The 15,659-nt window shown below is 41.4% G+C and overlaps 1 protein-coding gene and 1 long non-coding RNA gene across 2 annotated transcripts in view; one reads left to right on the plus strand and one right to left on the minus strand.

Moving 5' to 3' along the window:
• Nucleotides 1–15,659, plus strand: part of LOC124997106 — a 115,694-nt gene that overhangs the window by 48,353 nt on the left and 51,682 nt on the right. The window lies entirely within an intron of this gene.
• si:dkey-112m2.1 (transmembrane protein 132C) overlaps nucleotides 1–15,659 on the minus strand; it is a 149,352-nt gene that overhangs the window by 20,459 nt on the left and 113,234 nt on the right. The window contains exon 6 of the mRNA XM_047570684.1: nucleotides 2,737–2,880. Within this exon, the coding sequence (XP_047426640.1) occupies nucleotides 2,737–2,880 (144 nt within the window). The remainder of the gene's footprint in view (nucleotides 1–2,736; nucleotides 2,881–15,659) is intronic.

The following is a 15,659-nucleotide window of genomic DNA, read 5'->3' on the forward strand; positions in this document are numbered from 1 at the left end:
CTTAAGAGTGCAGTGTGTGTGTGTGTGTGTGTGTGTGTGTGTGTGTGTGTGTGTGTGTGTGTGTGTGTGTGTGTGTGTGTGTGTGTGTGTGTGTGTGTGTGTGCGCGCAGTCGATTGTTGATAACACTTAATTATACAATATTTAATGCTGGGGTAAACGAAAGAGGTTAGGGTGAGGTCAACGCAATTCACGCCGCAAGAAAGAAGAGCTTAACCCTCCAAGTCTCAGTGAAGCACAGAGAAAAGCCGGAGATGTGTCCTGATCAAAAAAAAAGATTTATTTTGGGATTCCTTTGAAAATACGGTGGAGAGAGGAGGGGCACCGCTTACTGTTCGCTAACCAGACGCTTGGGCAGGGGAGTATGCTACTGAGGTCAGCGTCACAATGTGCAGCGCTACTTCAGTGGATAATTAAACCCTTTGAGAGATCTGCCTCCTCTCCCTCCTCTGATATTCATGCACTGTACACGGAAACACACAAAATCAGCCGTGCAGTACAACACAGACACACTTGTAACACTTTACTTTTTCTTTTTCGCACACACTCACAATTAGGGACAAACACTTTATTTTTCTTACTCCTTTTCATTTCATTTTCACGATCGCGTGAACGCACGATACACCGGGGCCGTGTTGGCTGTTAAAATCTATGGCAGCAGTAAAAAGCTCAGTCGTCACCTTCCCTTCATTTACATTTTATAACTTAACAAGTCCTGTGTATCATTTCCCGGACATTCAATAAGGTTTTATTCAATAAGGTTTTAGATTAATTACCTACGCTTTCTGAAAGCCAATGAAAATCACCTTACAAAGATTTGAAGCTCACTTGAGACGGCTAATCGATCACAGTGAGCAGTTTGTCACCTTTACACTTGGTCAGAGTTACGCTATTGGCAAGTGGTACCACTGCAGACTGATGAATCTTCTCTTCGCGCGCAGCCGGCTTTCACGCAACAGTTGCGCGACTGTTTTAGTATTATTTTAAGACCAGTAACTGGATTACTAGAGAACCGGGTCTACAGCGTGTGGCTGTCGCATGAGGGAAGCAGTCGACCTCCGTGTGTAATAGAATAAGACTTTTTTTGATCTGTGGAGAAATCAAGCCGTTGCAGCCGCGGTGCAAAAATACAAGGTTATATATAGAATAGAATAAAGAGAAGAGAAGACGCTATATAACAGTTAATGTTAAGGGTACGGAACTAACAGTTTGGGAAAAGGGGTTTTGGAGGCTGAATACACACATGGATGTTCATGAATACCATGAATAATGATAAACTCCAGTTGGATTGTCGCTCTTAAAAGCAAATATTGCACAGAAATGGAGTGATGGGTATGAAAAATGCCAAGAAATGCTAAGAATTGCTTATGTTGACTGTCGTAAGGACAAAGGATCATGTAATTGTTGGCTGCTTTTTAGTGAAAAACTTTGCAGACAGACTATGACCTTGTGGGTGTCACACGTTTCTGTCCTTGTCATTTTATTAATTTACAATTGTTGAGCCTTAGCAAATGTTTACAATATTTATTTGCTTTTGGATTACTCGTCCTTCGTGTAGTTTACCGTGCTATTCATACGTGCAGATTTTGAGTGAAGTAGCAGACTACGAAATGCCTCCGTCCTCACCTTAAAATGTGAGTTTAAGATGTGTTAACAGTGAACATTTGTGGCATGTGTTAATTGGGACGCCAACCCACGTCCATCCAGTGAGATAATTTGAACCTCATGATTCACAAACAATTTACTATGAAAGGTTGTCGTACTTCTATTATACTAAAACCACACAAATTATTAATTCAATCAAACAAGAATATCCCCAAGTGTTATTTTTATATGTTTTGCACTCTCACAACTTCTTGGGCAACACATTAACAAAAAGCAGTTTTGTCACTGCTCTTAATGGTGTTTGAAATTTCTTAGGAGACGATCCAAAAATGCGGGTGAGTCATCCGGCACCCTGGCAAAACCGCATTTTAGTTAATCAGTCAATTAAAGGCTTGATGTTACCGGAATACGTCACCTTAACGCTTGAATAACACCAGAAGTTTAAATCCGACGACCAACATACGCCATGAAAACGAACAGCTGCAGCTTCTGCCTTAAACGAATGTGAGCTGCCGCCTGCTTGAATTGTGCCACGTTAGACAGGATGAGTAAATATAGCTGACGGCTACGACGCAATCAAAAAAAAAAAGAGAGTTTTCCTCTGTCCTCTCTCATTTCTTCAACACCCAGTGTTAACTTTTAAAAAAAAAAAAAAATCACTTGTTTTCTTTCTAGATGTACAGCCCATGTTTTTCGGGTTTTAATATCTTCACTTTATGCAGCTGGCCACTTGGTATGATAGTTCAACATCAATAACGTTTTTCATGCGTTACAGCTCACATAGGAACATAGGCACGATTTCTGGAAAAATACACAGGTATGTATATAACTTGAAAGGTGATTATTGAGGAGAAGACTAATTGAATAAAGGCTAAATAGAATTAGGGCTGTTGCATTTCATTTATCATTTATTCATCCTCTTGTTGAAATCCACAAGGAAGCTAGGGAGATCCAAAACACGAAGAAGCTACAACCCTGATAACAATGTCGGTCCTAAAACATGAAAACCATTGACGGCATTAGTTTTATCTTATGTAAAATTCTTTTGAAGCTGAAATACCTCTAAAAGAATCGATATTAAATCGAATCTAAATCGGCAACAGTACTCATCCCTAAATAAAAGCACCACTGACCTTAATAACCTGCTCGTCTGTTGACTTGCACTCCACCGACTCTGTAACGTCAGAGACTGCTCCGTCCGTCCCCACGGTGACCACCTTCACTGGGACTGCGACTGTGCGCCCGGTGAGGACGGCCGTGTTGAGGATCTCTGTGTCCTGTGAAGGAAAAACCAGAAAACGTGCGTTAGTGTCGCTGGAGCAGCACGCTCCGTGGCTGCCTCAGCTTGGTTTAACCACCAGCGGTGCTTCACCAGCTTGTTAGCTGCGGGTTAACTATGTATTTTCAACTTCATATTAATTGCACAGTGGGTATGCTCAGCAGTTTTTTTTTTTTTGGGGGGGGGGGCTCTTCTCCCTAATGCTTCACCGACATTTTGCTTGATCAAAGAATAGAGCATTCCCAGAAACTTTTAAAGTCTCTTACTCTGACTGAAATGCTGCATATTTAGTGTAATTATCCAAGATTAAATGACCGGTTTCATGTTCTTTGTCGCTAAAAACTGAAGTCAAAAATGACATATAATAGACACTCTGCATGTTAATACAAACATGAAAAATCAACAGCAACAGTTGTCACACAGGAGTGAATTGAAGTTCGAGTTGTATGGCCGATGCTTTGGAAGTTCTTATCAAAGGAGCGAAGAGTCCGCTGGGGAAGGCACTTCAGAATATTTAGTCTCAAGTTGTTTTCAACCTGGAGCGACAACCTCTTGAGTTGTTGACTATAGTTATCATCTGATCACCAGGTGTCCCTTTGAAACGTGTTCAAGTAGTCCAGCGGGATAATGAGCACGAGCGTGAGCCGCACTGTTTACCACCGCAGAGCGCAAGGGTGTTTGCTTGGCTGGGTTTACTCGTTGCGCTAGACATGCATCCCTTGTATAATTGCCTCCCTCCCCTGCTCTCCTGCTGGCCTGCACGGAACAATGGGCACGGGCGGCGAGAGCTCTCTGTTCCTTGCTCGAAGATGCTTACATCATCAGCTGTGCCCGGGCCCACGATACCCTAACCATGAACTGACCGTACTTGTTCCATGAACCAGACCACGGAGTGCAGCACTAGTGAAACAAACTGTGCTTTGGGGGGTCAAATGTGCTCAGGCATGGTACGGATTGCAGATTATGAGTAAACAAGAGTTTTCTTTTTTCGCTTGTTTTTAAGCAGGAAAGGGTAATGAATGGCGATCACAAATTTTGCATTTATTTCTTCTGAAATGCTGTTTATAATAGAAATATATGGTGTAGTCAGGGCTTGACATTAACACCTGCCAAATGCAGGTGAATTTCACCAGTGGCAGGTAGCACAGCCACTCCCACTAGCCGCTATGGCAGGCTGATTTTTATATACATTTTCTAATTGTAGTTTTCTCAAGCGGGATCTGAAATAATAAACGAAATGCAAAGTGAGACTACGACACAACAATTCCAATGAGCACTGCGTGGGCAAGGTGTTAGCTCATTGGTCCATTCATGAGCGACGTCACTGTAGCCAGGCGTTCCCTGAGGCATACTGAAGGTGTCAGAAAAGGGGAGATAAAGAAAAACAAAGCCTTTTTGATGAAATTCAGAACATGGCGCTCTTGAATACTCGATTCTGATTGGTCAGTCGCCAATATTCAGCGGTGATTATTTCTCGACGGACCTCTGCTGCCCCTGGCAACCAACAACACCCAATGTTAATTCACATAATAACCAGGAAAATTGAATATAACATTTAATTTATTTGGAGAGGACAAAACACTGTCTGAAGAATGACATGTCCCTGGCAAAGTAGAAGAGAGGCGAAAATAACTAGGACGCTAATTTTAAAATCTCCTTGAATTGTTATTTTGAGTTACATTATTGAATAATTTAGTTCTAAGCCATGTACTAAGCGGGCTTTTAATATGTAATAACAAACCATATTTTTTATATCTTCATATAAAAGGAGTTTTAGGCCTATGCAGAACCTTGAAACATTTATTGGGTCATTTACAAATTTTTTTTTAAGATATTTTTGTGGGCTTTTGCACCTATATTACATGAGGCAACTGAATAAAGGCAGGAACTGAACCCACGCTGCAGTGAGGACCACAGCATGGAGGCCTTAACCTATGATGTGCCAAGTAAACTTTAGCACGTCATAGTCAGCTTTAATCACATTAAACATAATTTCCCAACAACAAAATTGTGGCTAGTGAAAATGCTGAGTAGCTAGCCACAGTGGCTGGTGAACAAAAAAGTTAATGTATATTTTTGCTTGGTGCATTAGTTGAACAGATAATGGTACGGGTATGCACCGCTTGTGCTACTATGCTACAATTTACAGTATATATCCTTAAAACAGTTTTAGCATTGCACTCAAACTGAAGCTGCAATTCTTCTTTTTTATCAAAATTCTAAACAGCATTTTCTAATAGCAGCTAATGTAACCCTGGACAACATGGGTCTGATACTCGCTCACTAACTTCCTGCTCCAAACCCTTTGATATATTCGTCTTTACCCCCAACCAACCCTGTCCGCGATGACATCATTTGTCAGCATGCACGGCCTTGTTCAAATCCCAAATTTACATTCACCCACATAGTACTCGTCCAGACCTATCAACGGACTTTGATTTGTAAAATTGGTCCCATTTTAATGCAGGATTTACACTGAATTACAATCACAGTCACTACAATCATTTGCAGTCCTTTTTTTAAATTTTTTTTTATACCCTTTTTAAAGCTATTCCCCCAGAATTCACCTCAACTTTGACAAGAATACGTTACCCATAATTGCAGCCATTCAGGAGATATAACAAGATACACTTGAGAGTCTATGGCCTTACAGAAGAGCAGGGAGAAGATAATGAGATCAATTAAGACAACGCCTGGTAATCCTTGAGCTTTCAGTGTGTTGGTTGTACAAAGGATTTGCTAGTGGATCCAGCTCATCACGGCTTAGTTTAAAAAAAAAAAAAAAAAAGACTACTAAGAGCCCCAACTCTTTGAAAGGCAAAGGAAAACTCGTCTCCAGACTACTCTTTGTTCATCAAAATGTTTCCACCCCCTCCTTACTTTGTTTTTTCATCCTCATGCCACCTATGAGATAAAAAAAAGATGTAATTTAGATACATACAAATAATGAATTCCGTCCCTCTCAACAAGTTGAAATGTCAATGCCTAAATTCTTTTTGTTGCTGCTAATGAATTGGAATTTGCATCAAATATATGGTATGAGCACGATGACCATGAGGTGTCCTTGTTGCTTATTAAATTTAGTTGCCACTTACTGCTTTATTGAGTTATTACAACTCGAGAAAAATGGAGATGGAGATTGTCAAATCAGGCAAAATCTCAGGTAGTTGTGCTTTGACTCAAGTGTTCTAATTAACTGAACACTGTAGCTTTTACTGAGGCATCTAGTCAGTGGCTTTTAGAGCAAATAACGCCACTCGGCTTTCTTCAACTTGAACTTCAGCTTTTTAAACAACCTTGATAAAATGTGTCTCAGGCTTTTCTCACGTAAATGTTTGCTTATATCAAATCCTTCCCACACTATCTGTGAATTTATTCAGCCTGCCATCAGGGGAAAACAAAGTCTCTGCAAGAAACACGCAAGAGACAAATGAGGTATTTTGGGGGGGAAAAAAGAGATATGTAGTGCTTTCATTTAGCTACAGAAACACGAGGTGTCGAATACATTTCTAATTTCAGCGTGGATTCTTGAGTGAATCACTTTTTTCTGGGTTCTAAATGACTATGGCTGTAACGATGCACCAACACAATCAGTGACATTGATTATGTAAATAATCACTCTTACGGGGGTGATCCAGCTACTGCACATGCCGAAAAACAAACTTATCCTAAAAAAAGACCAATCCTGATTGTCAGAATGGGAATTCTCTAAACAGACACTCAATAAGATGGACTCAGTATAAAAATTAAACTGCCGACCACAGCAGCACAACCGCTATGCTTGAGCAGCTTTACAGAGAACATCCGCTGGCTTTGTGAACTGGAAACGATGAGAACGCAGTATTTGGCACTATTACAATGAGCTTTTTTTTTTTTGTTTTTTTTATTCTGATGGATTGTTGGTTGGCAGCCAGAGTCTGGAGTGGTCGTCGTATCTCTATTTCAGACGCTCAACAAAGACTATGAAAATAGATCACAATGGCCAATTTCACTACACTAAATTCTACCTTTCATTCCATTTGCAGGTTTGCTTATGGTTTATGCACAAATAGACCTATAAAATGAAACAATACAATCAAGTTCAAGCTTTGAGTGAGTGTTAGCAGAACTTTGCAAATAAATAATAATGATGATGCATTTTTTGAGATGTGATAATAGGACCGTATGGTAAAAGTTTCATTTTAAATCAAGTTATTATGAAAGAATATGTGGTAACGTAACTGACTGACAACATCAAAAGATTATTCAAACAAACAATCAAGAGATGAATCCAGTGGAAAAAATTAGAAATATGTGTAGTATTGGTTACGAAGAACTTCAAATCATCTCTTGAGTGTGTTTCTCCATGAAGCCGAGTGAGTGAAGTGAGCATAATGATATGATGCTGATCAAACAAACACCTCTAAAAAGGTACTCTTTGGTTCTCCAGACTGGAACGGCACCACGAAAAGAGTCTTAATGAGCTCCAGCCGCATATTTCACTGTACTTGTTAGAAACACATTATAATAGATTAAGCTCACTTAAAATCCATGTGATGACATATACACTCACCACTTTATTAGGTACACCTTGCTAGTAAAAGGTTGGACCTCCTTTTGCCTTCAGAGCTGCCTTAATTCTTCGTGGCAAACTTTCAACAAGGTGTTGGAAACATTCCTCAGAGATTTTGGTCCATATTGACAGGATAGCATCACACAGTTGCTGCAGATTTGTCAGCTGCACATTTATGATGCCAATCTCTCGTTCCACCACATACCAAAGGTGCTCTATTAGATTGAGATCTGGTGACTGTGGAGGCCATTGGAGTACAGTGAACTCATTGTCATGTTCAAGAAACCAGTTTGAGATGATGTGAGCTTTGTGACATGGTGCATTATCCTGCTGGAAGTAGCCGTCAGAAGATGGTACACTTCTGGTCAAAAATGGATGGACATTGTCAGCAACAATACTCAGGTAGACTGTGGCATTTAAACCATGCTCAGTTTGTACTATGGGGCCCAAAGTGTGGCAAGAAAATATCCCCCACAACATTACACAACCACAGGATGGATCCACGCTTTCATGTTGTGTGCACCAAATTCTGATCCTGACATCCGAATGCCACAGCTGAAATCGAGACTCGTTCGACCAGGCAAGGTTTTTTAATCTTCTGTTGTCCAATTTTGGTGAGCCTGTTTGAGATGTAGTCTCAATTTCCTGTTCTTAACTGACAGGAGTGGCACCTGGTGTGGTCTTCTGCTGTAGCCCATCTTCTTCAAGGTTGGATGTGTTGTGCGTCCAAAGGTGGTATTCTGCATTCCTTGGTTGTAACAAGTTCTCTCCATTCTCCTCTCACTTCTGATATCAACAACCATGGACCATTCTCTGTAAACCCTAGAGATGGTTGTGTGTAGATCAGCAGTTTCTGAAATACTCAGACCGGCCCGTCCGGCACCAACAACCATACCACGTTCAAAGCCACTTAAATCCCCTTTCTTCTCCATTCTGATGCTCGGTTTGAACTTCATCAAGTTGTCTTGATCATCTCTACATGCCTAAATGCATTGAATTGCAATCTTGGGCACATTTTGGACACACTGTTCTCATTCAGTTCAATGAGAAAGCGTGTCCAAACCTTTGACCGGTAGCCTGTATACAACTTGCTGAATGAAATTCAGTGAAACACAGAACACAACAGTTTTAGTGACGCATGAGGCGCATAAGGCAAAATCTTTTTTTCCATGAAATCCACCTACTTCTCACCAGGCATCATCTCACTGCCTAATACCCTCCTGGGGTTATGAAGGTCTAAAATGCATTTCTTATTCATGGAGCCTATTTGTACACAACAGCAGATAAACACTCATGTCCCCGATTGGCTATATTATTATCTTACACACAAACCTGCACTTGTGTGCCTACACACGCGAACCAACTCTGAAACAAGCACACTCTTGGAGGTAGAGCGGTCGTCCAATAACTGAAAGGTTGGCGGTTCAATCCCGTCCTATCCCTAGTCTGTCCGAGTGAGTGATGCTTGGAGTTGGTCAGAGAGGCCATTGGCGCGGATTGACAGCCACGTTCAGCCATTACTAAGGTAGTTTACCACCACGAATGAGCGAATGAATAATGCATTCAATTGTAAGCGCTTTGAGCATCTAATGATATATAAAACCAATGCATTATTATTATTATCATCATTGTGCAACAGTTTGTCCTAACAACCTATCATTGCAGTACAGAGAGCAGAGCGAGAAAAGAGAAGAGAGACGTATGTAGCGAGAGGGGGGAATCGATAAAAGGCCATTATGCGTCCGTAAAGCTGGGATACGCTGGTGGAGGGCCGACGTTGCCGTGGATGAATGATGTCTATGACAACCTACAGAGATACTGCTTAGAAAATATCTACTGTATTTGATTGTCTGCCACTTCAAGGACGGGGTTACGCTGTTTGTTTCACGTCTCTCAGCAATACGTTCTTGAGATCGGCGGATGTTTGGAAAGCACTCTCAGATTTGTTAACCAGGTTTCAAGAGGAGCCGTGTTATTGTTGTTGTTATTCTGAAAATAAACCACCCATACCTGTTAGTGCACTGATCTTGGATACATTCAGTAATAAGTACGCCGTAGCTGTGGAAACCTCTGCTACGGATGGATTGTTCAACATGTCCTCATATGCAAACATCCGAACGGATTGAGCCTGTGAGGTCTGCAGACAGGGGGAGGTAGTATAAAGAATGAGGATGTGTGAATGGTTGAAAACGGCAGTAACTCAACAGCAGACGTTCGAGGACAGGTGACCAGGTTTGATGTCTTTTACTTATTATTTTTCAGTCGCTTTTTTGTTAAAGCAACTACTTAATTTAGTTTTAAAAAAAAAAAAAAAAAAAAAACTAAAGATAAAAAAAAGATCATGGGTTATTTTAGAGAGGCTCTCATGACACGTTACCAGGCAGGCTATAATGACATCACCATTTCATCATCCAGGGGGATGGAGTCGAGTCGAGTTATATATTAGTCGTACTTGTGGAAGAACATTTTACAGGGAAACATGTTTTCCTGTACAAATTATCCTGTTTTTGTACTGTGCACATGACAGTAAACTGCATTTCTGTAAACATTAGTCATTGCAATTGTCTCCAAAGTTGGACAACTACTGGTTGCCCATGCTCTCCGTACGGCTCTTTGTGATTGATTTTCTTTCCACGTGAAATCACTCCACTCTCTTGCGAACATTTACCTTGATGTTACGGAAATTACAGGATTACAAGGGCGTTGGAGAGCTGTTCGAGAACAGTTGCGTCGTGACCCGTTTGGAAATGAACTGGACAAGCACGCGCAGTCTTTCACGTAGGTTTGCAGCTTTTTAGGATGCCGGGTTTGGCCCCACCGCTGTTTGCGAGCGTGAGAGGAGAATCGTAAGCGCGTGATCATGTGGAGACAGAAATGACACGCTGTGGTTAAAGTTAAAAACATATGGCTTATTACTTTGACCTATCTGTTCTATAGGAAAGGTCAACTTCAATGACTTCTGTTGTGATCTGAAGCTACATAGAAGATATAATTAAATAAAATTAACTTGACCTTTAAGCAGGGGCGGGGGGTAGGACAAACACTGAGGTATGATTTGTTGATGCTTCCCTGCATCATCGGTATGCCAAAGAAAAGTTAAAGCCGACTGAGCTTTTGATTTGCAAACCATCAGTTTGTAGCTCCGTGTCACTGACGTCTCATGAGGTATGTCGGAGGACGAGATGAGACCTAATGACTGATCGTATATACTCACTCTAAGGGATGAGAGGAGGACAGGAAGGACACATTTGAGATATGCTTAGTTTAGATCTGGGAACTTAACTCTCCTTGGCTCGCGATTCATTATTCAGTGACTGAACAGATGCCTCTGTCCCGCACAAGCCTCACATCAACTCTTCCCCGACCAACCGAGATTGACAGTAAGCTCACAGGTCCTGTACTGTGTTAGCCAACAGCACTCGAAGGTAGGATTTATATTGCGACTGCAGCGCTCGTCGGTTCATATCAATTATCAATAAAAAAAAAAGTCTATTCCCTCCAGCCGAGATTCTCCCCTGCCACTCAGCAGCATCAGAACATCTCACAGCCTATAGCAGGAGATAAAATGAAAAGGAAGGCAGGGGAATCGGCACCACCTAGGATTTTTATTTTTTTCCCCCCTCCCACTTTTTCTAAAATAGCGATACAACAGCAGGGGAGGGGAGCTGTCCACACAATGTAATCTCTTTGCGGTTATGGCTCGGGAAAAAGGCACAGCAGCCAAGTTATTCTGCACCGCAGTGCTGAAGTCGGAGGAAAGCTAGGGCAAGGTGTTGATAAGTGAAATGACAGGGTTGTGATCCAAAGGGCAAACAAAACAAAAAAAAACAAAAAACATTCTTTCCGCCTGAGTTGCGGTGAGGAAGTTGCTAGTTATTCTGCGTGCAGGAGTGAAAACCACATCAACTCTATCAAATTAACCACCGTGGGAAAGTGTAATTAAGGTAGGTGAGAATGAATGAAACACTAAATCTTATTTTCAGCAACATATGCTAGAATCGTGTACTCAAAGAAAAACAAAAGTCCACGTTGTTTCAATCTGAACTTTTATTAGGATGGAATTAGCTGCGTAATCAGCGGCCGTGTCACCACTGATTTACCTTAATTGCTAAAGCACCAATAATTGCAGTATTAGCAAATAAAGGGTTGGGGGCAGTTTGGGGGCATTCTGCCATAACGAGGAGTAAGAAATACCACTATTGATTAGTAAAGGACCCACAGTGATTTATACTCTCCTCATTAATTAGATATTGATTTATAACTTGTTGGCCTGGCAATCTGTTAGATTTTGTTATTGTGTACTGTGAGCTCTAAATACTTTTAGTGAGATTAAATATTAAGCCGCTGTTGTTGTTTTTTTTTTTTTTTCCCCTTGCCTGGTACTTTCACGCTCTAACATTAGGAGAGGAAATGCCGAAGTCAGCAGTGATACATCGGCTGTCCCCGATAAAGCCTGCCCATATTCCGAGCACCCTTGTCCTGTTTCTGGAGGCTGTTTGATTAGAATAAGCCAGGGAGCTCCGCTGTGCTGGAGCCTGGCCCTCACTGGCCAAATGAAAAGACTCTCCAGGCAGGGGTGGGTGAGGGAAGGCAAGCCAGCAAAAAATAAACAAACAGCAAATGACAGAATGGACAGGATTAACTCCAGAGCAAAGCCTGACTGGCGTACATTGATGCTGTATCTTGGGGCCCTGAAAGAAGCAAGAGAAACTTGTGGAGTTTCAGGAGTGAAATAAAGTTTGTGTGTCCGCTCTATTGCTATAGAAGATATTCAGTCTGTGTTGTCGTTTCTCATTCTCGGTCACAAGGAAGCGCATTTGGAGGATAGGATGCCTTCTACAACCGCCACAGAGAATCTGCAGTGGAGGAAATTGTCTAATTTGCTCAAAGGAAACTCGGTTTCAGAGTCCAATTCGTCTTTTCTTTGGGCTAGAGTTTCTTTGGACTGCTGTTTGCACAATTACCTGTGCACTGAGAGAAAATGTACAGATAATCTGGTATTTCATGATGACATTATCTTAATATGTCACTACATGTGTTTTCATAACAGTTTTTTGCTAAATAAAAGCAATGTTCCGTGTTTTTTCCACGGAGTTGGTGGAGACCAAACTGGAGTTAAACAAAGCATGAATATGGAATGATTGCATGAATGTGCTTTGGTTAGATAGGCAGGACATTGACTAAATGGGGTGCACTCATCAGTCTGACTCGCTCTGTAACAACACTGCCCGAACCCTAGTTGGCGGGTTTGCCAGGTTACTACTTCCTGCCCCGCTTTCAACAATGGCGACCGAAATTTTAGGCGAAAATTCGCCATAGTCGAGTCATGCAGACGGTTGTATCTCCGAACCTCCTCAGTTAACCTTTCCTAAACGTGGTCCATCTTTATTGATACAAAGATTTCAAAGATCGATTTGCAAATTGTGGCAATGGAGAGCCAGCCGGAAACTATTAAGCGGACCAATCACAGCTATTGCAGTTTGCTCCGCGGCGACACGTAGTAACATTTCTGGGGAGCTGCAAGCCAGGCTACGGTGTTATAGTCTGCATATGCTCTGGGTTGTTAAACCGCCTGTAACACAGGCATGTGAATAGCAGCTGCAGAAAGAGTGGTCTAAATAATAATCTCAATAAGTCTCTTTAGGTCAGAATTTTCTTCTTTGGATCTCTCCGCCCTTCTCTTCTTCTGTCTCCCTCTTGCCTGCATGATGATCAGAACGAGGAATGAGAAACGAGCCCGACGCACTGGGCTCAATTCACCAGGGGTGGAAGTGATAGAGAGAATAATTGTAGTAAAATGCACAGGAGAAATGTAGAGCAGTAAATTAGAGGCCTGTATATACACGAGAGGATTTAATTAAGCTGTAAGAGGTATTATGGCTGCATGCAGATGGCTAATGTTGCCTCGAGGACACTTGGCTTGCCAGTGGATGGCCTCAGTGCACACCCTATTAGTGCTCTGTCAGGCCATTTCCAAATACTGTTCCTGACAGTGAGACAGCGTGACTCATGGCAACCTGCTAGAATGCTGCTGGCTGGTATCTGATGCCGCGATAGCAATGTGTATAAATTAAAGATGCAACGGCCCTTTTTCTTTGGACTTGTTTCTCTTGCCTGGAGAGGACACTGCTCCTTATTTTTTGTCGCCTAAGTGTATAATATCCGGCAAACACTTGAAAGGAGAAAGCAGAAATTAGCTTTATAATTGTAATTTTGGACAATGGCGCTTACCCGTGACCACAAAAAAAAAAAAAAAATGAAAAGTTAATTCAGAGCCTCCTGCTAATGGCCCCAGTTATAATGTTGTGGGAATGTGAGCACAATGTTATTGAGTATGAAATGGAGTGAGTTTTAGGGGCTATGAATAAAAGGCTAACGACAGCATTTGGGATGTACTGTAAAAAGCTATGGGGGCCACGCTGGCTGTCTCTTCTAATGAAACAACAGAGAGGCACAGCGCAGCAAGAGAGACAGATCAAAAATTCATGGGAGGATGCAGTAAAAGCGGCGCGCACTCAGCTGGCTTGTTCTCTGCGTGTTCCCCGTTTTAAGCTTGTAAATGAAACACTTTGACATTCTCCGTTCCCGTCTACGTCTCTGGTTCCAGGTTTTCCCAGGTTCCGCCCTTCAGAATCTCAATAGCCAATCTCATTTAAAGCAAACAGTATGCAGGCATTTGTCTTAGTGACACGAGATGAGTTCATTGAGTTTGTGATATCACAGCACCAGGCCTCTGGTAAAGTGAGAGGGAACAGCAATGCCAGCGTCTCTGTTAGCACAGAGAACTTTCTCTTAGCTTGACTTCTTCAGTTTGTACTTTTCGATCATTTGAGACTTGCAGGTCTAATAAACGTATTGATTTGAGAGATTTCAAACAGAGTGTGTTATAAACCCGAACAGAGTACCACCAGGAGGTAACTCTGGGCACTGCAAAAGATACAAAAAACTCTTCTTCCCAATGAGCCATGCAATCCGTTATTAAATCCTCCATAAATGCACTCTTTTAAAATCAATTGAAGTCCCAGTCTGCTTCCAATACGAGTCAACTTGCTCAAACAAATTCTCCAATATTAAGTGTCATTTCCTAATATTGACATCGCAATCTCTCTCCGTTATCCCTCTATATTTGGTCTTCTGGACGATGGCTATACATTAAATATTCCTGAAGCGTGGGAAATGGCTCTGGCAGGAAGTATAATTATCTCATCTCGATGTCATAATCCCTCTTTCGTTCCCAGAGAATTTAAACTGAACATTACTTGTTAAGTTAAATGCTTTCTGCGGTGAAATAGCATTCTGAAATATCCCTTCCAGCCACAAAAGGCACAATATTGTGAGTCATTGATTGGACCACAATACAAAGTGCTCTTCACTGAAAAAAAGTTCTGAAATGACGAGCTTTAAATCACTGCAGGATGAATAACTTGATCTTTGCTGGGGTTTTTTGTAAAGAGCGGTTGCAATGACATTGAGAACTTTAAGAATATTTCTGTATTAACAAATTAACTGGGCATACCATGCCTGCATTTTTGCAAAGCTGTCTTCACTTCGATTAGATTTTTTTTTCTTGAGACTTCACTTTCTTGTCTTTTTACCTCCTTTTACTGCTCTTTTTCACACCTAGCCATTCTCTCCTAATGCTAATACTTTTTAGCTAGTTATCTTTGGGCAGAGGTCCCCAACTTCTTTTCCACCATGGCAGCGCACAGCTTTGAACATTCACTACACATTTTCATTACAGACATTGCAATTCACTAATATGTTGAAAATTTGAAATGGAAAGAAGGTTGTCAATGGTTTTGTGGCTGTCTCTCGATGCTCAGCCTTGACAAATTCACAATGCTGGCAGAGATACTTTTCAACAAATACACTTTCTGGTCCACCGTCGCTTAAAATTTCATCAATGGTTCACAGATCCATTTCTTTGGATTTCTCGGGTTTGTTCAGTTTGCAGTGATGCTCAAATTCCGTTGACAGTGAAGTCCAGGCTCAAAAAAAAAAAAAAAGCCTGCTAATGTTGAAAATGTTGCCATATTTGCCAAAGCCACCCACAGTGTTCAAATCCAAATCTTCTGTGGATGCTTTACGGAAGCCAAGCAATAATGTGATTGTAACCACAGAAAAACCTCTGTCATTATGATATTGCCACAGGAAAGCATGTAAAATGGGAAAATATCGATTCTAGTACAGACTAGTACCGTGGAACTCAGAGTAACTTTTATGTA

This window comes from Mugil cephalus, chromosome 19 (genome assembly GCF_022458985.1).
Source record: "Mugil cephalus isolate CIBA_MC_2020 chromosome 19, CIBA_Mcephalus_1.1, whole genome shotgun sequence".
Classification (NCBI taxonomy): Eukaryota; Metazoa; Chordata; class Actinopteri; order Mugiliformes; family Mugilidae; genus Mugil; species Mugil cephalus.